The sequence below is a fragment of the Meriones unguiculatus genome, chromosome 7 (genome assembly GCF_030254825.1).
Source record: "Meriones unguiculatus strain TT.TT164.6M chromosome 7, Bangor_MerUng_6.1, whole genome shotgun sequence".
In the NCBI taxonomy this organism is placed as follows: domain Eukaryota; kingdom Metazoa; phylum Chordata; class Mammalia; order Rodentia; family Muridae; genus Meriones; species Meriones unguiculatus.
The window spans coordinates 107,067,610-107,094,232 of NC_083355.1; the positions used below are offsets into that span (position 1 = coordinate 107,067,610).

General features: G+C 39.3%; 1 protein-coding gene across 1 annotated transcript in view; it reads right to left on the reverse strand.

Moving 5' to 3' along the window:
- The window catches only part of LOC110566760 (cation channel sperm-associated auxiliary subunit beta-like), a 151,511-nt gene that overhangs the window by 90,735 nt on the left and 34,153 nt on the right, over positions 1 to 26,623 (reverse strand). The window contains exons 5-13 of the mRNA XM_060388355.1: positions 24,405 to 24,465; positions 19,373 to 19,468; positions 12,297 to 12,446; positions 7,654 to 7,749; positions 7,409 to 7,527; positions 6,480 to 6,512; positions 2,894 to 2,960; positions 2,423 to 2,469; positions 1,652 to 1,789 (exon numbers count right to left, since the gene is read on the reverse strand). Coding sequence (XP_060244338.1) covers positions 1,652 to 1,789; positions 2,423 to 2,469; positions 2,894 to 2,960; positions 6,480 to 6,512; positions 7,409 to 7,527; positions 7,654 to 7,749; positions 12,297 to 12,446; positions 19,373 to 19,468; positions 24,405 to 24,465 — 807 coding nt within the window. The remainder of the gene's footprint in view (positions 1 to 1,651; positions 1,790 to 2,422; positions 2,470 to 2,893; positions 2,961 to 6,479; positions 6,513 to 7,408; positions 7,528 to 7,653; positions 7,750 to 12,296; positions 12,447 to 19,372; positions 19,469 to 24,404; positions 24,466 to 26,623) is intronic.

Below are 26,623 nucleotides of genomic sequence, written 5' to 3' on the forward strand. Positions count from 1 at the left end.
TATTGCTAAAATAGCTACATAGATTTCAGTGTCTGTACTCATGTCTTTCATGCTAAATATGGGTGACTGACAAAATCCAAATTCTATTGGCTCATAGTCTTGATCCTATGACCTCCCCAGAAATGCCATCTTGATATAAAGATAATGTTGAGGTGAGGGAGGGAAAGGATGTCTTAGTTCCCCCCTTATTTGACTAAAAGCAGCAAATTCTAGGAAATGAGACTGCCAACCATTTCATTTCATAGAAGACCTAGACTCAGAAAGAAAAAAAAAAAAGACAGCAAATAAGATCTATTTTTCTATCATAAATAATTTTCCAGGACAGTTTTATGGCTCAGATAGAAAGAGGTCCCTGCATGGACCAACTTCTCCTTGCCTCTTGTCCTCCTGATCAAAAAAGTAATTTTTTTTCTGGTAAAATATCAGTTTAAAATATGTGCAGCCTAGGCAGGCATGGTGGCACATGCTTTTAATTCCAGCACTCAGGGTCAGAGACAGGTATATCACTCAAGGATACGCAGTGTTACATAGTGAGACCCTGCCTTAAAAAAAAAAAAAAAGTTCAGCTGAAAAGCAGCTTATTTTGAAGTTACGTGGGCTCTTTGTAGGGTGTGTGTGTGTGTGTGTGTGTGTTCCACTTAAGGCTGAATGTTGCAAATCCACTTAGAGAACTTCTAATTTTCTAATTGTTATGATTTTGGAACAAAACCTGCTTTCCCCAGTCCCTACCTGCTGCCTGCATGGCTGGCAACTCTCTACTGACAACCCTCTACCCTAAATTTTTGAGGGCAGAGGCTTCCCTTACTCCTGACTTTGTAATCTGACTTTGTAATTTGTTGCTATAATTCTTCTCTCTCTCTTAACCCCTTGCATGACAACCAAGAGCTGCTTCCAATGAACCTAAATTTATATACTTTAACTTACCTTATAAAAAGCAGCCCAAATTCCTCATTTTTTAATTATAGAAAATGGGAGGAATGTTCAGATTTTGGAACAAAACCTGCTTCTGGGTTGCCTAGCAACTTATGATGTCATCATGTGTGGCCAGCCACACCTGGAAGGTGTGGTTACCATGCCCGTTAAAGGAACAACCGGACACATGGTCGCTGTCTTGCTCTCTCTTGGTCCTCTTTTCTCTTGCTCTCTTGGTTCCTTTCTCTATCGGGGTGCCACCCCCCTCTTTCTCCCTATCATGTCCTCCTCTCCCTTCCCTCCCTCTCTCCATATCCACCTAATAAACCTCTTGCATAGAAGATCTGTTGCGAGCCTCATCATATATTAATTGGTCCCAACACTAATGACTCTGAGAACAATTCTAATTAATAGCCAAAATTCAGGAAGTATGCAACAGAAAATGTACAACTGTGGCAATGGGTCCCCCCTCTGTTCATTTAGGAACTTCAGATTTATAGGTGAAATATTCAGCTGATAATTCCCCAGAGAATGAGTAAAGAACAATAAGTAAACAACTAGCAACATGACTTTCCTTTTCATCAACTTTAATGACAAATAAATAAATGTTCAGTACCAAACTAGTCTATGCGTCATACATAACTTTGTCAGTTTCTGTGCCAGAGACAAAGACAAACTGGAAATTATCAATTTGCAGTGCTTGGTGATAAAGCAAACCCCTGTGAGCTAGACAATTTACCTGATGACGGAGGAGATAAATTCCAGTTTTACTTTCTTGGTCAATGAGAAATGTTACCACAGTTGAACTTTCATAAGTAGAATCTAAGCAAGGCAACCATTCAAGAAATGGTTCTTTACTATAAAAACAAGAACTGGACTGGAAAATAGAAAGGAAGTGTTAATTCTGGTTCTGAAATATAAGTCCCAACTAGTTACTGTAGGAAAATAAGATAATGAACCTTTATGTTGTTCTGACATGCCATAAAAAAAAATCAATCTCTCTCTCTCTCCTCACCTCTCTTGCTTTCTTTCTCTTATGCACCCATGCACACATACACACTACCACACACTTGCACATGCACAAGCACACACACCAACATACAGAGGCTTTTTAGAACAGCTTCTTACTATGTGACCTAGGCTGGCCGAGAACTATGTAGCACATGTTCTTCTGCCTCCACCTACTGATTGCTGGAATTACATGTGTGTGCCACAACACCTGGCTCAGAAACCACAGTTTTAATTCTTTAGTATCTATTTTTTTTATTCTGGGTGGATTGGGTTTTTAGAAAACATTGCAAAGAAACTCTTCTCTGGTAAGGAGTATTTGGCTAGACACACTGGTCTAGCTTTACCAAAAGCAGGCACCTGCTGTTAAGTCTACACGGAGACACCGCTGCAAGTGGTTAAGATTTATCTGTGTGTTTAAGTACCACATTGCAGATTTACAACAATTCTTGAAATCATGTGTAATAAAATCTCCTACCTTTGAAATTTTTCTACATCATACCTCACTGAGGGTTCTGTTTCTGTTGAAAGTGATAGTAATATAATCAACTGTAAAATAGAAGAGTACAGGAATTATGAACAACATCTACACTTACCAACTTAGGAAGTGTTAGTGTTAATAAAGCTGCCTACATAAAAAGCAATGCCAGTTTTGTACCATCTATTAAAGTATCCTGGATACGGTTCTCTTGCATTTCTGTGGGAGTGTCACTCCCCTATATATTTAGAAAAGGTCTCTCAGTATGTAGCCCAGGAATCCCTAAGCCTGCAGTGTTTCCATTTCTGCCTCCTGAGGGTTAAAAGAATGACAAGTATACACCACTGCTGAGCCTGGCTTTCTCATTTATAGGCCATTAATTCATAGAAAGTAGTTATCGTCGCATTTTAATCAATTTTGTATTTAATGCATTCTATTTAATCTGTATATGTAATCTACACTGATAAAAGTCAGTCATTGGGCCTTAAAATGTACCTTCAAAACGTTCTGTGTTCGCGAAACATCTTTCAGTATACCACAGTTTTCCTTTGATATAGTCAACCTGTATAAATACACAAATGAAAATGTCAACTGGGTCGTATGTGAAGCTAGATTTTAAACACATAAACATTACTTTAAAGATTCTAAAGTTTTGATCATCTGTAAATGCCTTTTTTTTTACTGTGAAACTAATGAAGAGAGAAAACTGCACACACCACGAGGGGGTGCATACTGGAATTCACATTGTGAACAGTCTCCAAGAAAGCATGATAATGTTCTTGGCTATGAAGTATCTTTCTAAAGTGCCAGAAGCCTTTTCAGCTTTCACCACAGTTAGAGCATACATTAATTTTTTTTAATTCACATTTGTTGCATCAGGGCATTAGGAAACTGCACAGGAGCCTAATAATGTCAGGTGGCAGCGATATAAAGGCATTGCAAATTGGTCATAAGACAGAAGTGGTCAACAAGCAAAACTATTTTTGTTGAATATTAACCATAATAAGATGAGAAAGTTTGTTAGGGAAGATTGCAATTTTCCAGTTGGTTTTGAGACAAGGAAATTCTTATATTTCTATATGTGAGCCACTGAGATAATTATCATAACTTATTCATGAAAACCTTTAAAATTTGGTTTAAGTTCCTCAAATTGATTTTGGTGATGTTTACACAGCTCCAGAAGTACACAAAATATCATAGGGCTGAACATGTTAAAAAGGTGGAGTTTCTATCATGTGAATTTTACCTCACTATAACTGCTAAGCAAACAAAAAGGCCGTTTAAGAGTGAACATTCTGCTATTTTTGGAATTATGTAATATCATCATTCAAATTAAACTGTTAAAACTATTGAGTTCTCATAAAAGCCCTCAAGTTTGCAGAATACCATAATTATCATTATTAATCTGGGCAATTATAATATAGAACTTACTGAGCATTGAACTCTTCCTCTTCCTTTAGATTATTCCTGCATTTTTTTTCTATATGAATCTAAACTGGAACAGCCCAGTGATTATCCTATTTGCATTTTTCTACATGTGTACATTTAGACCAGCACCATTTGTTGAAGATGCTATCTTTTTTCCATTGTATGGTTTTGGCTTCTTTGTAAAAAATCAACATTCATAGATGTGTGGATTTATTTATTTATGTCTTCAGTTTGATTCCACTGACCCACCATTCTGTTTCTATGCCAGTACCATGCAGTTTTTATTACTGTTGCTCTGTAGTACAGCTTGAGACCAGGGATGGAGATAACTCCAGAATCTTTTTTATTGTACAGGTTTGTTTTAGCCATTCTGTTTTTTGTTTGTTTGTTTGTTTGTTTTTCCATATGAAGTTAAGAATTGTTCTTTCAAGGTCTGTAAATACTACTACTACTACTACTAATAATAATAATAATACACTTTTCAAATGAAGAAAATTGTGTTGGTATTTTAGTGGGAATTGTGTTGAATCTGTAGATTGCTTTTGGTAAGATGGACATTTTTACTACATTAATACTACCAATGAGCATGGGAAATCTATCCATCTTCTGATATCTTCTTCAATTTCTTTCTTCAGAGACTTGAAGTTTTGTTGTTGTTGTTGTTGTTGTTTTTTCATATAAGTCTTTTACTTGCTTGGTTATATTGTTCGTAGGTTATATTGTGAAGGGTGTTGTTTCTCTAATTTTTTTTTTCTCAGCTCATTTATCACTTGTATACAGGAGGGCTACTGATTTTTTTTTTTAGTCAGTTTTGTATCCAGCCACTTTGCTGAAGGTGTTTATCAGTCCTTGTTCAAAAGAGCAAACACAATAGACATCAAAAGCAGGAGAAGACAGGGAACAGGACAGGAGCCAACCACAGATGGCCTCTGAAAGACTCTACTGACAGAGGTATTGAAGCAGAGGCTGAGACTTATAGCCAAACTCTGGGCAGAGTGCAGGAAATTTTATGAAAGAAGGGGGAGATAGAAAGGCCTGGAGGCAACAGAAACTCCACAAGGAGAGCAACAGAACAAACAAACAAACAAACAAACAAAAAAAGCCAACCAAACAAACAAAAAACAAAACCAAACCCTGAGCCCTGGAGGTTCTGAAGAGAATGATACCCCAACCAAGGAAAAGGACCTAAAACCCTGGCTTACATGTAGCCCATAGATTCAGTCTCCAAGTGGGAGCACTAGTAAGGGGTCAGGGGCTGTCTCTGACATGAACTCAGTGGCAGGCTCTCTGATTACTTCCCCCTGGGGGGTGCAGCCTCTCTTATAGGGTTTCACTGGTATCCCAGACTAGCTCGGAGATATTTTGAAGGGGAGACTCAACAGTGCTTTCCAGAATGCATCAGGTCATGGCGATGCTCAAATGAGACAAGACATAGTTCTCACTACTCCTTTAAGTGGCTGTTTTCTCGCATTTGAATCTCACCATGGAAATCCTTCCTTTCCTGGAGGTGTCCTTCAGTTTGTCACCTCAGGCTCAGGGAAAACTCAGCTCTCCCTTCTAGAAGGCTTTTCTCTGGTCCTTCAAAGCCATCCTCCCATTGATGAAAAAAAAAATCACTTGATACTTCCTGGAGCTCTGAGGTGAGGGCAAGCTCTCTTTGCAGGATCCTCTGCTTGCCTTTCCTCTGCTGTCCTGTCTTCCCATGAGTCATGTTCTCATTATTTTGGTTCATATTTTACTTAATCAGAATATCTTGAGTCTGGGGAAATAATGTCCATGCTCTATTGCTTCCGCAGAACAAGTGTTTCCATACAGTGAATACGCTGATGTGGCTGGGTGTTGAGCCCAGAGTCTCAACTTGCAAGGCAAAGACTATCGTTGAGCTGTCTCTCCGGTGTGCTAACATTTTTGATCTGCATTTGGCTGAGTCTGAGCGTGTGACTATGAGGTAATAGATAACTATTTCCATTTGCTCTTTCCATTGCTTGTTTTCTCTACTGGTTTCCCAGTCCTCTCTCTGTCTCACTTTTCCTCCCACCATTACTTTGATATTAAAATTACTTCTATTGGGTTCCTGGGAAATTAGTGTAGATTCATCCAGGCAGTGACAGGACAGCATGGAAGGGGACATGCCAGGGCCTAAGAATAAACATTTACAATTTTCCTTACAGTTTCAGAACTAGCAACACATGCTTATGTGCTGTTCAGAATGTGTTGAATGTCGAATGTGACAGAGTGATTCTGTAAGAGAGAAGGAAACAAAGTAATAGAGGAAAAAGTGGCCTGAAATGACAGAAATAGAGCTGTGGGCAGCTCGCATGGCAGTTTATGTCCAACACGGAGGTGCCCCTTTTTCTGCATAGGTACAGAACAACCCTAGGGCAGGAAAATTGGGAAATAACATCTGCCAGATTCCAGCCCTCACCCTTTCCAACTGGGCTTCCTTGTGCAGAGCATGGCCTGAGCAATTTCCATAAGCCAAGAGAGAACACAGCAGCAGGAAAGTGTGACCACTGAAATGAGGAGGCCCTGATCGTTATGGAAATAACTTTTTACTTTAAACTGAGAATAATCTAAATTGTGAATTATTGCTTTGCAAGTCACCAAGTAAATATGTAATTTTAAAACCAATATTAGAAAATAAAACACATACCCTTTCAAATCCACAAAACTCAGCTCTTGAAAGCTGGAAGATGAAGAAGAAAAAAAGAAAGTTAAAATATTATTTGCTTTTCAGAAGGTGTAATAAACCTTGTGTTTTAAGTCGTACAACAAAAACTCTCTTAGTTTTCTAGCTGACAATTGCCAAACATTAGTGTAGTTTCTCCTTCAGTCTCCTGATGGAACCTTGTTGTATGCATATAGCTCCATCTAAATGTAAATATCTCTTCATCCCAGCATTATGCTATCTTTCATATTCTTTCTATGTCTTTCTGCCTGAGGAAACTTTCTAGTCTCTGTAGCTAGGCCTGGATTAGCAGTTCCAACTTTACTTTTCCTTGCTTCTTGGTAGAATAATTTTCAGTTGCCTTATTATAGAAATTTACAACAGCATTGAATCCGGTTATATGAAGAATTTTGGGGGTCTGCTTTATTTTAAATCAGCTTGTAATTTTATATATGTATGGGAACAACATGACATTATATATACTTACAGAGTATGTAAATATCAGGATAGTTGACATGTCCATCAACTTAGGCATCTATCATTTCTTTGACAACATTTATTTTCTATTACTTTTAATATGACACTTAGCTATATAAATTACCTTATATCATTTTGGAAACATATTAATACATATAAACATATAAATACACAAATATATGGATAGATTATATCTTTCCCATTGCATATAATTAAATTTTACTATAGATTGTACAGCAATAAATGTAGTACCAATTTCAACTCATATTTCAAATGTTATGAAGCAAAGGAAAAAGTTGCTGTATCATACATCACATTTTTAAATTTTTACAATTTTAGCTCTAAAACATACTATTCATAACTCAATTGAAAAATATTTCTTTTATATCACAGACAATATTAAGAGTTATCAATAGATTACACAGAAACTTTTATACCTGTATGTGTGAAGTGATTGGATAACGAAGATCAGGACTTATAAAAAGACCCAACGAGGTAAGGATGACTAAAAAATGATTTGTTAAAACCATATCTATCACTGTAAGTCCTTTGTGTTCTAAAGGAAGAAATCAAATCACACCATAGATTAGAAACTGTGGGCTCTTTAGTAAAGACATTTTAGAAATACTGAATGAGCTCTGATATAAATGAATGCTGAAGATGAAGACACCCAAAAAATTACCATCTTTAAGTTCTTCATAGATGATCTTTGTCATGTCATGCCATATGATGCCATCAACTTTCCAAAATCCAGAAATGGTTTTGCCTATGTAAACACCTACCATGAAAGAAAAGGAAATTAGAGATAGGCAACTTTGCAGAGCTCAATTCTGGAAACACAAACTTGCTGTATCTTCCAACCCAGGCCCCTCCATGCTGTGTTAGTCAAGGTTCTCTAGAAATGACAGAACGAATATCATCTCTCTATATATATATCTATCAGTCTGTCTGCTTATTTATCTATCTGTCTACCTATCATCTATCTATTTGAAATATACATTTAGTAATCACTCATCTAAATTTCCAAATGTAAACAAACACATATGTGTATAGGTTTTATACATATATATGTATATATATATGTATATATATATATACATATATATGTATAAAAGCACACACATATATGAGAAAGATTAATTAGAATGGAATACAGGATATATATATATATATGAGATTTATAAAAGTGGCTTCCAGGCTGTAGTCCAGCTAGTCTAACAATGGCTGTCTACCAACAAAGTCCGAGAACCTAGTAGTTGTTCACTCCACTAACCGGTTGAGTCAGCAATGTACACCAGAATCCTGAAGAAGTAGGGTCTAATGTCAGTGAAGGAATGAACTTGCCAATGACAGCAAAGACAAGCACGCAAAGAAAAAAGTTTCCTTTGTCCATATCTTTATAAAGGCTTTCCCCAGATTAAAGGTGGTTCTCCCTCCTCAAAGGATCTGGACTATAGGTGGGTCTAGCTACTTCTAATGACTTAATTTTAAAGAAATACCCATCTACTTGGGGTTTAGTTAATTGCATACTTAGTCAAGCTGACAATCAAGAATAGCCATCAAAGCACTTTGTCTTCTCTCCTCACTTTGAATCTCACTCTTACTTCCCAAGGCATGGAGGATAAAGGAGGTTTGGGTTATACCATAATACTTTATGAACCACCTCATTGACTCCAGAATATTTATCTATGGGTATACTACTTTCTTAGGATAAACCCTCTCACGGCATTTTTTATCCTAAAAATATAATTTAAGATATAATTTAGTAAGTATTCTGTTAATGGTGGAGAGGACCAGAATGTGTTATTATGGACTATGCAACTCTGGCTTAATGATTATTTTGAAGTAAAAGCAACAGAATCGAGAGATGCAGACTCATCTTCCTGAAGAATACTCCAGACACCAGAGAAAGACAGACCCAGTCTGAAGTACAGACTCCAGGAACAAACAGCAAAGGTTACAGATAAGCAGATGGCCAGAGGTCAGCATAAGAACACATCCAACAAAAATTAAGACATTATGGCTTCACCAGCAGTCCCCAAAATCAATGGATATTACAATTCATTGGAAATACAGAAAAATGATTTTAAAGCTATGCTTATCCAGTTATTAGAGGCACATAAAGAGGAAATGAACAAATCTCTCAAAGAAATAGTCACACAAATGGAGGCAAATAAAGATGAAATGAACAAAGTTCTCAAAGAAATACAGGCAAATATAGCCAAACAAATAGAGGCACAAGTAGAGACACAATTAGGGCATATAGAGAGGAAACAAACAAAAAATTAGAGGCCATCATGGAAAGTCCGGAATCCACATTCAAACAGATGAAGAAAATGGTGCAAGGCAGGAAAACAGAATTAGAATCAATAAAGAACACACAAATAGAGAAAACCCTAGAGCTGGAGAATTTAGAGAAAAGATCAGGAACCACAAAGGAAAGGATCACCAATAGAATACAAGAGATGAAAGAGATAGAATCTCAGGTGCTGAAGATACACTTGCAGAAACTGATAAGGATTAGAACTTTATCTCAGATATAAACAAAGTGCAAGATAGGTCGAGTGTATAGGGTCATAAGGACAAATAGGAAAATTAAAGCTGTGAGTGGCTAATATAGCCATGAATTTATGAGGACAACAATAGAAAACACAGATTGCTCCCAATCTCAGAAACAAAGTATAAAATAAAGAATGCTTCTCAGCGTAATACTAAAAGATATAAAGAACAGTCTCAGACTGTCCAGGTTGTCCATAAGCAGGATACAACATCAGAGAGACATTGGATAATAGAAAAAAATGAAAAACAAAACTGTTGAATTAAATCAGCCTGTAGATATTAAAAATGTAGTGACCTCAAAATGGAAACTAGGATATGTGTTATGTCAGGGAAGAAGTTTTGCCTTTTTTCCACAGGAGGAAAAATAGGAGCTTTGGATACAATAAAAATTAATAAAGATTAATGTTGGGAACCACTGTTCTACCAGCTGCTTTGATATTTAAATCTCAGCTGAAAGACTGCTTTTACCAGGCCTTCACTGGAGTCAAGGAAGAATTTCCAAGTCTATCTCCTTTTGTTTGAGACAGCAGGTGGGATACCTTGTCAAAATCACACCTCTTACTTCACCTCCTTGTGAATTTAACTCATTGTGCTGAGCTGCTTTTACTCTGGCTTAAAAGCAGTCTGAAATAAAGCAAGGCATCTAGTCTCTACTAGAGCCTCTCCTGTGTGTTGTGTCTAAGTTTATTAATTTTAATCCTCACTTCCAACTCAAGAACCGTTCAACTCTGCCGGCAGGTTCCCACAGATTCGATTCAAGCAGAACAGAAGGGGGTCTCAGATCTCAGAAAGGGCTAGAATGCTTTAGGGAGAGGCCCATGTGATTGGCTGGGGTGTGGAAGGGCTTTTCCATGGAGTGTTACAAGTTAGCTCTTTTAGAATGAGATTGCTGGTAATAGTGGAAACTCAGGTGTTCCAAAGCCTGTAGCAATACCGAAGTGTTACAGCTCTTTGTTAAGCGGCTATGCTAAGTACAGTAAAGGATATAGGCAAGCCCATATACTTGGTTGGCTTGTAGCTAAAACACAGGCCTGGTAAGGCGCCGGCCCAGAGGGTCAGAAGTCGGGTTCAGTGAGGAAAGGGCCTGACAGGCCTTCCAGGTACAGCAGGGGCCTTTGATGTTCGTGCTGCTTCTGGGAGTTCATCTGCAGATTTCGGGGTGGGAGTGGAGAAGCCCTCCCACCCCAAAATAAATGACAAGTCTCAGACAACCATGGTGGAAAGCTGATGGTATCAGGCAACACTCATGACCCAGTGCACAGCACACACCCAGCCAGCACATTTATTTGAAATCAGGGATTTATAAACCCTGGACAGTAGGAGGGGTTTCTAGGGTAAACATGTTTTATTCAACTGGGTCAGGGGTGCCAGGAATGCTTGATTTACATGTAGTGGTACAATGCCTCATTTTACCTACAGCAGCAGAGTCCTATCACAAGAAGAAGAACACAGTACTTAATTATCCTATGGGTGGGGGAATCTCCAAGTACAACTGAAGGTCACTGCTGAAAACTAAGATCTCTGTAGATGGGTGAGGCATTTCCAGGAATTCCCAGATGCTTGCTGGACTGGTTTTCTTATCAGGAAACTGTCCAGCCTATCATCTTCCCTGAGGGCTATGTGATACTTCTTACAAGATCTGCAGTTACCCAGATCAAATGGAGGGAAAACCCCACTAAGAAAAGGGAGACCCCTGTATTAAACCAAGTTTGAGGCTATCTGAAAATGTCAGACTTCAACCTTAAAAGTGAGGTTCTCCATCCCCGAGACTGTGAACTGTAATAACCTGTTTCTAATTGTGGTTCAGCTCAATCTTTGGTCCTAGAGCTTTCTAGAACCAAAGCTTTCTTGTGGTATGGCTCAGCCCTAGAACATACCTTTAATGCAAGAACTTTCTGTAAACAGAAATAAAGTTAACCCTACGACAAGAGGTGGAGCAAGTAACCAGCTGACAGTGATTAAACAGAAAGGAAAGACTTTGAGTTGAAGGGAATTTAGCACAGTGTAGAGAAGGAGAGAATCTTTCCTTCTGGGATATCAGCTCAGTAGGACCCAGAGCTTTTCCCTTCTTGGTCATAAACAGAGTAGGACTTTTTTGTTCTAGAACTCTAGATTAGTTAAAAGAGCTTTTCTCCACTCTGGAGTGTCAGCTGAGCGGAAAGGTCAGCTGGGTATTTCCTCAGCTCTGTGAACTAGTGGGCTTCCAACCCTGTACTGGGCTCCTGACCAGTGGAACTGAATGACTGGAATTTTGGGTTTTGTTTTTTGTTTGTTTAGATTGTTGCTTGTAGGTTTCTAGGTTTGGTTGGTTGGTTGGTTTGTTGTTGGTTGGTTTTTGAGACAGGGTTTCTCTGTGTAGCCTTGACTGTCCTGGACTCAATTTGTAGACCAGGCTGGCCTCAAACTCACAGAGATCTGACTGACTCTGCTTCCCCGAGTGCTGGGATTACAAGTGTGTACCACCACAATGAAGTGAAAAATTTTTAACACTGACCTTAAATTCAATTACTCTACCTCACACTACCAAGTAGCTGGGATAAAAGAATATGCCATCATGCCCAGATTTAAATCAATACTCACATGACAAAATGGCACAACAGAGGAATATCTCTCCTAACATATCACACTGGCAAGCAAAAGAGGGGGAGTGATGAATGATAAATTTTACTCTTTGTATGCATGTACTCTGTAAACTCCACTTAAAACCACCCTTAACCACTATAAAGCACTGGTTATTTCTAACATTCAACCAAACTGTAAACTTACCATTAGATGTTGCATCCAAAATAAGGCCAAGTAATGCCACATCATTGGCACAGGGGCACTTTGTCACTATGATATCTATCACATGTGGATATAATTGTTTGACCTGTGTTTTATTCATGGTAGGTCCAAGACTCCACTGAAGAATAGGCTCTGTAGAAGACAAATTTAGGCATGTAAATCATGGCATTGCTCTAGAAACTGGAATACCACTCCTTTCTTTTAAGGTTTAAGAAAAACTATATAAAGGAAATATTTGATTGTCCAAAGGGGGTAGGAAATATAGTAGAAGTTGGGGAGATGGTTCAGCAGTTACGAAGCTGACTGCTCTTTCAGAGGACCTGGGTTTGATTCCCAGCACGCACAGAGCCACTCAATATTGTCTGAAGCTCCAGTTCTAGCAGATCCAATGCTCTCCTGTGGCCTCCCAGGACACCAGGCACACACCTGATGCACAGACATGTATACAAGCTAAACACCAATAAACATGAAAATATTATACATGGGTATAATAAGACCTCATGCTTCATCAGTTAAAAATGAGTCAGTTTTATTATGCAAAAAAGAAAGAATAAAAATCTCATGATAATACTCTGGCAAGATCACACTGCTGAGGAACATTTAGGTTGGGAGACATTGCTTTAGCCATATAGGGCACACACATGGTCACATGGTCTGTGTTTTGAATTACAACAGCTGGAACACAGAATAAGAATATTTGTAATTTAGGGAACTGCTTCTGCTTCAAAAGCATACATTTCCTTTTGCTCCTTTTTGCAATCCCAACCAAACAGCAGAAGATAAGTGAAAAGGAGAAAACACCCAGAGTATAAGCAGAGAAAAGTATGTTATCATCAGTGAACAAGAGACTAAGGTCTCTAGGGAATTGGTAGACGTTGGGAGTGGATTAACAAAAAAAAAACAAAAAAAAAAAAGCAATTCAGTGTGAGACATTTTCACCTATCAAAGGTACATATCAGCACACATAGTCAGGGTCTTCCCTGTAGAAAAGTGTGTGCTCCAAGAGCTGGTGTTTTGTTTTGTTTTGTTTTGTTCTGTTCTGTTTTGTTTTGTTTTGTTTTAACTCCCCTGCTTGCTTTCATTTTGCTAAGCTCTCACTCATAAGTCTCTGCTTTTCACCATGTCTGTTCTTCCCTCCCTGAGAAGCATTACATGCAATGCTAGAATGGGTGGGGCTCTCCCTGGAATTTCAGCCTTGAGTGTCCCTGAAGCTGAAGAATCAAACTGTACCGAGTCACCAAGCGGGCATAGGTAATGGTCCTCTTTGCAAGACTTAATCAGGCAAATGCTGCAATTTTAACTCTAAGAAATTCTACCTGGGAAGCGTTGATATGGAGAGAGGTCCCCTTTTCAGGTGGAGGTCGAGGAGAGGAAAAGCAGAAGGAGGAAGATGGGGGAAGGAACTAGGAGGAGAGAGGCAGGGTACACCCTTGGAAAGTAAAATAAATAAACCTAAATAAAATACAAATTAAAAAAAAGAAATCATACACAGATATAAAAAAGGATGAAGCTACAGTCAAACTCTCATACAAAAAAACAGAATGTTATTCCTCATGGGGAAAAACAAACAAACAAATAAATAAATAACATCAAACCTTTCTTTCTTAAAATGTTCACAAGAAAAACATTTTTTCTTTTGGAAAAAAAAATTAAAAATAATGTACCAAACCCGCACATAAGTAATTCAAAGCAACTTGACAGAATACTGCTGTGTGATTTAAAAAAAAAAAAAACAGTCAAAGAACTTCTAACAACACAGACACCTAACAATCCCTCCTTAGTTGTTCATATTCTACAATGCAGTCCTATCGCCTCCAACTTTCAGAAAATGAACTGCATATCCAAATACCCTAGGGAGCGTCCCTCTTCCCCCTAATTGTGTAATGCAAAAACAGCAGTTTGATTTCTATCTGTCTGGGTATTATGCAGTCTAGATAGAGCCCGGAAGGGAAAGAAATAGTGTCAGCCTCAGTAACGGAGCAGCACCAAGTTGCTTAGGAGTTCTGAGCTTGGGGTGAGGAACTGACTTCATGGGACATAAAGTGTTTGCAAGCCATTCACATCTGACCTTAAAGAACAAGGAGGTTTGATTTAGCACCTCTGACCTTCCACTTCTGTCTGTTCTCCCAAAAGTTTTAAATATATACCTAAAGGATTTTCCCCATAACCTACTTAACTTTATCTTTTGCCTATATATATATATGTTTCAGTGTCCTGCCAGACACAGATGTTTCCTATAGTCACAACAGTGTCAAAGCAGCTACAAGGGTTCCAGTCTGACCTCACAGACTTCCAACAAGTTGGACCTGCACTTTCCCTCCCAGCCATGGATGTTCTTGCAAACCCTGGACAGCATCAAAGCAGCCTGTTCTTCCTGGACTTGTCCAGCATTTCAGGCCTTTGACCTTCCTACAGCGCCCCCAGTGTCAGCAGGAAGTAGCCAGAAGAGAATCTAGGCCCCTTATTCACTTAATAACAAAAGGCTGGAATGGTGTGCTTCAGGCCCAGGGCAAGCAGCTCCAGGTTCTCTCAGCGTTCCTCAGTCCCCACCTGCTGCCTTACATGGCTGGCAACTCTACTGATAACCCTCTACCCTGAATTTCCCAGGGCAGAGGCTTCCCTTCCCTTCCTCCTCTTTACCAAGTAATCTGGCCATTTTATTGCTATTGTTTCTTCTCTTTCTTAACCCCTTCCATGACAACCAAGAACTGCTTCCAGTTCCTATACTTTAACTTATGTACATGAGAAGCAGCCTCAGTTCCTCATTTCTTAATTATAGACAAAGGGAGGAATGTTAGGATTTTGGACCCAAACCTGCTTCTGGGTTGCCTAGCAACTTATGATGTGTCACTGGGCAGGTGGCCACACCTGGAAGGTGTGGTTACCTTGCCCCTTAAAGGGACTAGCCAGCCATGTGGTCCCTCTCTTGGTCCTTTCTCTCTTGGTCCCTCTTGCTCATGGCCTCTTGGCCTTCTCCCCTTTCTCTATGAGGGCACCCCCTCTCTCTTTTCCCTTCTCTCTCTTTCCCCTTCTCTCTCTTTCCCTCCATCATGTCCTGTTCTCCCTGCTCTCCCTTCTCTCTCTCTCCATATCCACCTAATAAACCACTTTCATATAGAAGGTCTGTTGTATGCCTAATCGTCTGTATTTAATTTGTCCCATAACATTGCAGTAACAAAAACAAAAAACTAGGGAGTGATTAAGTTTGACTGCTCTAAAGTAAAAGAGAACAATGTAACCAGTGTGAAGGCCACAGTTGACCTGTGATTAAAGCAGTTTCTGTGCAGGATGGCAGACTTTACTGCATGTCATAGGGTCTGTTACAGTCTGTAGTAGATAGGAAACAGTGCAGATAGGATTGTTAAGCCTCTCTCGTGAGCTCAGTGGTGAATAAAAGCTTAGAGCCACACCCTCACTTTTCTCTTTGGCTTTCTCCTTGGCTCTCACTTCCTGTGCTGCCCCTCAGATCTCTAACCTCCAGCAACTGGCACTGCTCTACTTGATTGCTCCATGAGAAGTGGAGTATTCACCCTAGGCATTCCTGCTCCCCTCAGCCCTGGCCACCAGGGATCCCAGCTGCTCTGCTGACAAAGTGTGCGCTTTGCGCTGCTACTGCTCAGCATCTGCACTGCGTGCGCCTCAGCCCGAGGATGACAGACCCTCTCGACTGTACCGATGCTGCAGTGCCAGTCATGGCCTTTATTGCTGCCATCCTTCCTTCCCAAGAGTCAGGTCTCTGGCTGACAAGCACCTACCACTGGGCTTCTTCTAAAGCACAAGTCAGAATGTATCCCCCTCCTGCTCAGGGTACTCAGTTGATGCGGTTTTCCTATAGCCAGTAAAAAGCCCACAATTTTCTCCACAATCCCTGCCAACCTTTACACACTCAGGACACACCAACCATGCCGTCATTGTCCGTGCTTCAGCAAGAAAGAGTCCTCTCAGCTCAAACAGACCAGTCCTGTTTCTGCAAACTGTCATCGTGCTTCTGTACTGTCTCAACAACGGTGAGCATGAAATGTTAACTCAGTATATCTCAATATGTGAGATTTCAGAGTTTCTAACATTTGAAGTGATTCTTAGATTGCTATTTTAATGCTATAAAGTAGCCAAGTATCAGAATCCTAAAGCCGGTACTGAAATTATCATTGAATTTGTCTATTCCTAAAGTTTAGAGAGCATGAAAGAAGTAAACAAGGTACAATATTTTGTCAGTTTACTTTTAGATATTTTTTCCCTTTTTTAAGGTCTGCATAAGCAAATCCAGGACTGAAAACATGCTAGGTAAGCCTTCAACCACTGAACTACACATGCTCATACATATATATGAGTATATATATATTTTTTCTTTTTTTGAGCTTTTTTCTTTTTATTATTGTCATTTATTACAATTTATTCAATTTGTATCCCAGATGTGGCCCCCCTTCCTCATCTTCTCCCAATCCCACCCTCCTCCCTTGTCTCCCCCAATGTACCTCTCCTAGTCCACTGAAAGGAGAGGTCCTCCTTCCTTTCCATCTGACCCTAGCTTACCAGGTCTCATCAGGACTGGTTGCATTGTCTTCCTCTGTGGCCTGGCAAGGCTTCATCCCCCAGGGGTAGGAGATCAGAGAGCCTGCCACTAAGTTTATGTCAGAGACAACCCCTGCTCCTCTTACTAGGGCACCCACATGGAGACTGAGTCTATGCATTACATCTGAGCAGAGATTTTAGGTCCTCTTCATGCACAGTCCTTGGTTGGGGTATCAGTCTCTGCAGGTCCCCAGAACCCAGATTTTTTGGCTCCGTTGGTCTCCTTTTGGAGCTCCTGTTAGCCTCCAGGCTTTCTATCTCCCCCTTCTTTCATAAAATTCCATGTGTTCTGCCCAAAATTTGGCTGTGAGTTCCAGCCTCTGCTTCGATACCTCGATCTAGTCTTTCAGAGGCCCTCCTGTTCTGTTGGCATATATTTTAATTTTTGTTAAGCAAATAAAAATAATCACATGGGGGCTCGAAGTTGATGCTGGATATTTTCTTTAATGGCTCCCCAATTCCTTATTGGGGCAAGATCTCTTACCAAACCTGGAGCTCAGGTCCTGGCTGTTCTAGCTAGCTAGCTTGCCCTTCGACTCCTTCAATACCCTCCATCTTTGCCTCCCAAGTTTAATTAATTAAGGGAAATTACCACATCTGCTCAGATTTCATGGGATTCTTGTGAATCTGAACTCCAGTCCTCAAACTTTTGTAGCAAGTGCTTTATAGACTGAACACTCTCCCAGATTCTTCCCCACTATACTTTGCATCTTGATTATTTCACTCAGCGTCTCCATCCAGTTCTCTGGTGTGTGTTTATTTCCTCACTTTAATGGCATCTACCTGTATGCTTTTGTTCCTCTCCTTATTTATAGACTCTGATGTTGTTTCCAGCTCATTCTTATCACAAACAATACTGCATTAAAAACGGCGAACAGGTCTCAGGCATAGTCATGACTCTCCTTCATCTAGAATCACTCTCAGTTCTCACTGGATCTCATAACAATGGTGGAAAATAGTTGCCAGGCTTATCTATAGAGACAGATTTCCATTTGTGTATAACATATAACGTTGGCTAGTGATAATTTGTTACTTTTTATAAGGCTACCCAAGCATTTCTTCCATAAAACGCAATTTTTATTTATTTTTAATCTGCATTCTACATACAATTATATTGGACTGGTATTAACAACAGGAAAAAAAGAAGGTAATTTTATAAAAGAGATAGAATTTGAGGAATTAATACTATCAGGGCCAGGCACAGTGACTAATCCCAGTAGTTTAGGGCAGAGGCAGGTGGATTCCTGTGAGTTGGAGACAAGACATCTCTACATGGCACATTCCAGGACAGCCAGAGATATACAGTGAGATCACATTTCAGAAAAATATTAAGTAATTAATTTCTTGCCCACCAATGGAAAAACAGAGCTTAAGCATTCACAACTAGTCATGAGCTTAAAGCAGCTAACTTTCTCAAAAGATTTATTATTCATTTATTTTATGTGTACTGGTATTCTGCCTGCATATATGTCTGCATGAGGGCATCAGGTCCCCTGGATCTAGGGTTACAGACAGCTCTGAGCTGCCATGTGGGTGCTGGGAATTGAACCTGGGTCCTCTGGAAGAACAGCCAGTGATCTTAACCACTGAGCTATCTCTCCAGCCCCTAAAACCGATAATCTTTGTTAATAGAAATCATTTGTTACACTGGTGGTGATGGCACCTGACACTTGGGAGGCTGAGGCAAGAGAGTTGTAAATTCATGTCAGGCTGAGCTCCATAATCTTGAGAAAATAAAGCAAGAAAAGCTCAACTATTCTGACTAAAACTGAATGATATGTTTTGCTGTTGGTCCTCATTTAAAAAGCAAAACAAAACAAAAAAACACCACAATGTGCAGGTGATATAGCTCAGTGCTAAAGCACTTGCTGGAAATGCTTAGGTCTTACAGGCCTAGGTTTAACCCTAAGTACTGCAAAACAAAACAAAACAAAACAAAACAAACCACCTAAAGGCACAAATGTATTTTTAAAAAATACTATGATGCAATGAACAGTACCTAAGATTCAGATCAAAGATGTGTGTGTATGTATGTACATATGTGTGTGTATGTATGTGTATGTACGTATGTATGTATGTGTGTGTATGTGTGTGTATATGTATCCAGGCTCAGTTCCCAGCAACTACATGGTGTCTCACAGCTATCTCTCACTCCAGCTCCAGGGGTTCCAATACCTTCTTCTGCAGTCTGTGAGCTCTCTACATGGTACACGTTCATAATGTGTACACAACATACTCACACACATAAAATAAAAAATACTAAAAATCAGATGTCACTAGCACAGTTAAAAGGTTATTCAAAGGGGATTCATCCCAGATATATGTGTGTATAAACATATATAAAAATTAGAACATATATTCAAATATAGCTTATTTATGTCTATTTATATATGCATTATTTCCTTGCTTGCACCGTGAGGCTGTGATCCTGGCCATCTGGGACAAAGAGCATGTGATTCCAATCTACGTTATAAACTGATATTTACCTCGGACAAGATCCAGTAGGGTACCTTCAGTATCATAAATGTTTAATCCTTCATGCATTGTAATCTTTATTATCCATTGTTCTACCGCTGCGATGTCTAAAATTAAAGGTAAATAACTTTTTATCTGTCATATTGGTGAAACTGGAAGCTATACTAACATTTCCAACAATGATGCCTTCACTTTTACAATCATTTTGACTACATCTATGTGTCAGATTTCATATATTTTTCTGCAAACATTTTTTTCTGATAAAATAATGGGAAATAATTATAAAATGGTTTTACTACCACAGCAATGTATCTTAATGCTAATGAGTTTAGATCATAATTTCCCTCTTACAACTATAGTAAGGAAAAAGAAAATCACAAACCTTTTGTGAGGCAAAATAATATTCTTTTAAAGTGCCTGTCAAAGAAAAGCACAGGACCTGTGGGGGTGACAATTCTGAGTTTGACCAGAGGCAAGGAAGAATTAACAGGGTTTCTCATGAAACTAGTCCCCATAAATGAGGCAGAAGGAATACTTCTAAACACCTCACACAAGCCAGTTTTACCCTGACACCAAACCATGAAACAGAAATCTCCAGCCAGCATTCCTGATGACCCTTAAGACAAAATATCCTCAGACAGAGACTAGCATAGTGGGAGCTGAAGAGATTGCTCAGTGGTCAAGAGCATCAGCTGCTCTTCTAGGGAAGATCCAGGTTCCCTTCCCAGCAGCAACATGGCCAGCACAGCCATCTGTAACTTCAGGGGTTCAAACATGCTGTGAGATCTGTACACACATAGTGTACATGCATATTTGTAGAAAAACGATGTACACAACTACAATAAAAATAAATAAATATTTTAAAACACTAGAAAAAATAAATCACGAGCACTGGAAAAAAATTATTCACCATGGGATTCATCCCAGAGGTCCAAACATAGTCCAGTAACAAGAGAGCAAAGAACACAGTTTAAAATGGGCAGTTCTGAAGAGAAGACAGCTGGTATACAAAGCACTAACATGAGTTACTACTCATCAGAGACATGTGATTCAAAAGCACGGCACACTATTCTTTTTATCCCTGTCATAGTGGCCATCATCAAAAAGACAAAAGATAATTAGTGATGGTAAGGATGGTGGGAGCCAGTAACCCTTAACACTGTTACAGGGATGTAAATGCAGCCATCATGGAAAACAGTTTGGAGACTTCTCAAAATAATAAAAATAATCCAGCAATCCTACTACTAGGTACGTAGTCAAAGGACACGAAATCAGTGCGTCAAGGAAATGTCTTTCTGCTTCCACCTTATTTTTGTAGTAGTAGTCACAATAATCAGAAGGCTCTTAATAAAAAATGTTCATTTTAATTGGAATAAATACTGAAAATGTAGTATCTATCCACACTCATATGTATAAATACTGTGGAATCTTGTTATTTGTGGCAACATGGATGAGTCTGGAGAATGTTATATTATGTGAAATAACCCAGACATAGAATGACAAATACTGGCATCATCTCATTTTCATGTAGAATGTAAAGGAGGTGATTTCATAGGGCAGAATAGAATGGTGGATCCCAGAGTCTTCAGTACTAAGGCACTGGGAAGAGATGGGAGGATATTAGTCATAAACACATAATTACACTTAGATAGGAGAACTAAGTGTAGGAAGATAGGAAGAATTCACAGCTAAGAATATTTGGGCAGCCCAAATATTCTTGAAGGTCTTGAAGGACTGAAAAACTGACACAAAATTAGGGTAGGTAGGAAAGAGGTGAGTTTGGGAAGAGTCGAGAGTATGAATATGATTAAAGCATGTTGTGTTTGATTCTCAAAGATTCTCAAAAAATAATAAAGAAATAAAACAGATCACAGACTGGGGAAATATTTTCAGCCATGTTAGAAAAAGATTTGTATCCAAAAATATGTAAGATTCTCATAATAACATTAGATGGATACTTTACTGAGGGGCAAATAAACACAAAAAGATGTTCAGCTGACCAGATGGCCCAGCAATTAATAGCATTTGTAGCTCTTGAAGAAGACCTAAGTTTAACATGGTGGTTAAAAACCTTCCGTAGCTCCAGTTAGTCAAACTATCCCAGTGTCCCACATGGGACAGTTTTATTGGATGACAGACTGTTCTAGATCTCAAATCTAGTAGTCTCTTAATTGTACAGATCTGTAAGAACTCCAAACTGGTCACTATGTAAGAGCAGAGTTATTAAATGTAAATGATCCCTTATTTCAAAATAAAAATAAAGTTGTTGTATAAACCAAGGGATGGTTATTTAGTCTTCAAAAAGTGTAAATAGGTCACACTGGAAATTATCATACCAAATACATTCAGCCAGTCTCAGAAGGATGGGTGCTACATTTTTCTGTCATCGTGGGCCCAAGATTTCTATAGAGAGACATAAAATCCTGTGTATCTGGAGGGCATGAAAGTAGAAGTAAGACTGCCTAAGGGAAAGGTGGGAGGAAGGGAAGCAAAAAGGGGGGCGTAGCTGTGTGTGGATAATATGCTCCAAATTATTATCTGCTTTCATCGAGGTGGCCTTAATAAGTAACACAGTAGAACAGAATTAAAAAGTAAAAATTGTTATATGCAGTTCAAATTCCAAACTCCTTTACTCCACTCTGTAGCATCGCTCAATCTCCGTATGACTTTCCTGGGACTCAGTTAACACATGGGGAAATGAATGACAGGGTATATAGAGTGCATTTCCTACAGTGAGGAATAAATGAGTTAATACAGAAAGGGATTTAGAACAATGTAAAGACATGAGAATCCCACCTGCCTGTTGTAATCATGATGACTCTTTACTAAGGTTTTACATATACAAATACCAGTCAGCTTAAGAAGATCCCACTTTTGGCTTTTATGCTTTATGGTAATGCAAATGTCATGTGCATTTCGTAGAAATACTTCGAATTCTGAATTTATTTCCTTTCCATAGTTATGATGGGTAAGATGAGCTCTTGTGAGGAAGGACAGTGAGCTATTAGCTACACAACAACAGAGACAATTGTGCTCCCAAGCTACGGATACACAAGAGAAGAAGTCATTGCCAATGTTGTGCCTAGAGTAACAATACAATTCAATCTGTCTAACAATGAAGAAAGAATTTAGAGGTCTAAATTATAAATATAAGCTCCCTTTGAAAACAATCACAAAAATAGGCTGTTTCTAAAAATAATCTCTGAGTGTGTGTGCACAGATATTTGTATGTAAGTGCATGTATGTATGTATGTATGTATGTGCTTTTTTATTGGTATATGAGATCATTTAATTATGACAAAGCCATAATTAGTGTAAAAAAAGCCAAAGTAGTGTAACAAACAGTGACTCATATATATCAGTATACCTATCATTTCTATTTAACAGCAAAATCATTTAAGTACATGAAGATTAAGAAGGTGAATGTCCCCAGCCTCTTCAAAAGAAAACAATTTCATCTCTTCATAACGCATTCTTAACCAGAAATGAAAACAAATCCTGCAGGATCAGATATGTCCATGTGTTCTTGTGTTCTCTGCATGTGTTCATTCTGATTTCAAGCCAAAGCGTAATCTGTCTTGTGTTCTGAAGCCTTACAGTAAGCATTGCCCATGATATGGGGTGGATCACTGCTGTGTATGCACTTTTCTTAGAGTGTGGGGGAAGTCAGAGGACAGTCGTGGGCATCAGTCCTTGACTTCCACATTGCTTGAAACAGGATATACGCCTGATATTGCCTAGGCCATGGAAGTGTCTGGGGAGTCTCCTGTCTCTGCTCACATCTCCATAGAGACACTGGGGTTACAGGTCATGCTACAAAGCTGAGCTTTACATGGCTCCTGGGGATCTGAACTCTGCTCCTCATGTCTGTTAGGAAGTGCTTTCCTCATGGAGTCGTCTTTCAGTGAGACGAATAAAGGGTAAAGATACTGACACAACCTCTGTCACTTCTCACAGCTCTACAGCTTCTGCTGTGCAGGGTCTTTATCTCTGGAATTTCCTTGGCTATCACTTCTGCTCTCTCTTCACCTTTCTCCACCTTCTTTTAGCAGGGCACATTATTACCCATAGCCACAGAAGTTCTTCTGCACAAGTACCTGTCCCACTTTCCCAGGGCTCCTCTGCCTGCATATTTTATGGCACACAAAATACATTGCATATCATAGCCTGTAACATTTTCAGATCAATTCCATTTCATGAAATTGTATCAATGCTCAATTTCCCCAGTACTACAACATGCAATTTCTAGAAAAGGAGTTTGCTTCAAATAAAGGATGACACATTTCTTAGGTTAGAAATTATTGCTGTGATGAAACACTGTAACTAAAAATTAAGTTGGGGAAAAAGTTGTTTAGCTTGCTCTTCCATATCACTCAATGTCCATTATCTAAGGAACTCAGGACAGGAACACAAACAGGGCGGGAACCTGGAAGCCTGAGCAGATCTAAAAAGCGTGGGAGGGTGTTTACTGGCTTGTTCAGCCAGCTTTCTTGCAGAACCCAGGACCACCAACCAGCCCAGCAGTGGCCCCACCATGAGAAGGGCCCTCCCACATCAATCACTAGTTAAGAAATTGTATTTCATGCTGGCCTACAGCTCATCTTATGGTGGAGGCATTTTCTCAATTGAGGCTCCTTCCTCTCAGATTACTTTAGTTTTTGTCAAACTATCCAGAACAGTATAAATATTGTACATGTTAGCACAGTCAACTTGTAAGATTGCCAGATTAAATGCTTAGTTGCATTTGAATTTCAGATAAGCCACAATTAGTTACTAGTATGTCCACACAACTATATTGGACATTAATATGATGTTGTATGGCACATGCCACCAAACTGCAACATTCTCTCCAAATGGAAACATTTCCTCTAGGGGGTAAGACTCGGCTCATCAGTTTCAGTAGGTAAAGGAAAGGTGCAAGGCCAGAAGAGGAACATGGAAGATGCTTGCGTACCTCCACCCAGGGACTGACCATGAAGGCAATGCTGCTAAATTTGGCAATACAGACCCATGATTACAAGAATTACCTCAGATCCCTCTTACCTGTGTTTACTGTGATGTTTTCTCTAGGAATATCAATTAACCAGAAAGCCCGATTGCTGAGCTTGAAAAAACAACAAATCAGAATACATTATTTTACAATGTTAATAACAACACTTATTTTTGCATATCCTCTCCAATCTTTTTAAAAATAAAATTAGTTAAAAACATACAATTACATACACAAATGTGTATGCATAGATAAAGGGTTTTCACTAGCAAATCACTGTTAAGGATTTCCCCAGGTTACACTCACATATGTTACAGGGTATTCGATCCCATTGTGATATTTGAGCCCAAAAGTGTGAACTGTAAAACCCTGCTTCTTGTTTGGTGTGGCTGAGCCCTATCACACACCTTTAATCCAGGAACTTTCTTTATTGTAAAAAGGTGATTATCGTGTGGTTCAGCCAGCCCTAGCACATATCTTTAATCCAAGAGCTTTCTATACACATGACTCAATAAAGTTAACTCTAGGTCATGAGGCAGAGCAAGGAACCAGCTGATAAGGATATTAAAGGCTAAGAGGGATTTTGAGTTGAGGGTTATTTAAGACAGCCTGGAGAAGTAGGAGGAGCTTTTAGCTCTCTACTGCTTGAGCTTTAGCTCTCTGGATTTTGGAGCTTTTTAAACTTTGAGCTAGCAAGCCTTTGGTCTTGGGTTTTTTAGCCTGTCCTTTTCCTCCTGGGCTGTCAGCTGAGCAAGTGAGCCTTTTGGGCTTTTTTCATTGGGTCATGAAATGAGAAGATAGGTCAGCTAAGTGCTTTCTCTGCCTCTCTGAGTTAACAAGTTTTCACCCCAGCATCTGGCTCCTGAGTATTTATTGGCAAAATTATGATTTTCATTCTTTTCTAACAACATACATATGAATTAAATGACATATATTCAAGTGTATTTTGCATCGTTATTTGTAATAGCAGATTGATGGCAACGATATTAAGATATATAACTATATAGACATATGTTAGAACAGCCCAAGTAGCTGCAGACTTAAACATGTGGTGTGAAGAAGAAACTACACGAACAGTCTAAGCTTCTGGAACTAAAAGAGTCCATTGAGAATACTGTCTCCAAATTGACTCTAGATGATGAAGACCCAGCGAGTCCAGTTAATGTGTCAGATGAAGGAAGATGCTGAGAAGTCCAGACAGTGGAAGCAACAAAAAGACAAGGAAGTAATCTAGTTAAAAGAGCAAGACTGTAGAAGGAGGTATGGGCTGCTTAAACTTGAAACAGTCCATAGTGCTCAGGTGTAACACTGAAGAGGCAGCAGCTGCCAACAAGAGCCTCAAGGCTGCCTTTCAAAAGCAATGGGAAGCAGCAGATAAATGGAAAGAGACTCGGAGCCATGGAATAGAAGGCACATAAGTGCAAGTGAAAAACTGGCTAGAAATGAAATTGAAGTTATGGTCAGTACTGAAGTCAGACGTGATCTGAATGACCTTCTTGAAGAGTGAAAGATCCTAGCCCAGGATATGGCTTAACTTAAAGAGAACAGGGAACCTGGGGAAAACCCACCTCCTAAACGCCAGATAAATCTTTTTTTTAAAGAAACACAGCATTACTGAAATAAAGAGCAATTTTGTTGAATGTCGGCCTTTTGTCTTCAGACTCCCACTCAGGACCACTATTCTCCAGAATGGAAGCCACCTACTGATGACCCAGAGACCCTTCAGGAAGCCATCTTCAGGTCAATACATCTCTTTTGGGGAGATCACTCAATGATGTCTGCTCATGGAGATGAGGTTGAGGCCTTCATCTCCTGAGATTTTCTCAGCTTAAAGGAGAAGCCTGTTCCAGATGGAGACTGGGCTCAACTCCTACACCCCCTCCTCAGGAATAGTGCTGAGATTGTTCCTGTGCTGGCTCTGTCCGAATTTTAAATGTTTTAACAGGATCCCCAAAATTGTTTTTACTTTTAAATGTTGAATAAATGGACTTTAGCTATTCTAAAAATGATTACTCTTACGTATTACAGTATGCAAAAATGGGTAACAAAGACGGGAGAGATGGTGGAGGAGAGAGAAGGAGGGCAGAGCTAGCACGGGTTGTTGTGAACAAACAGCACAGGCCTGGGAGGAGCCTGCCCTGAGGGTCAGTGATGGAGGAAAGCAGCCCAGATGAGAAACATGTGCAAGTACTTCAAGAGTGTTGGATGGGAAGTAACTCATTTAGAAATTGTTGGCATGGGATATGGAACCAGGAGGTAAGAGATAGCTTAG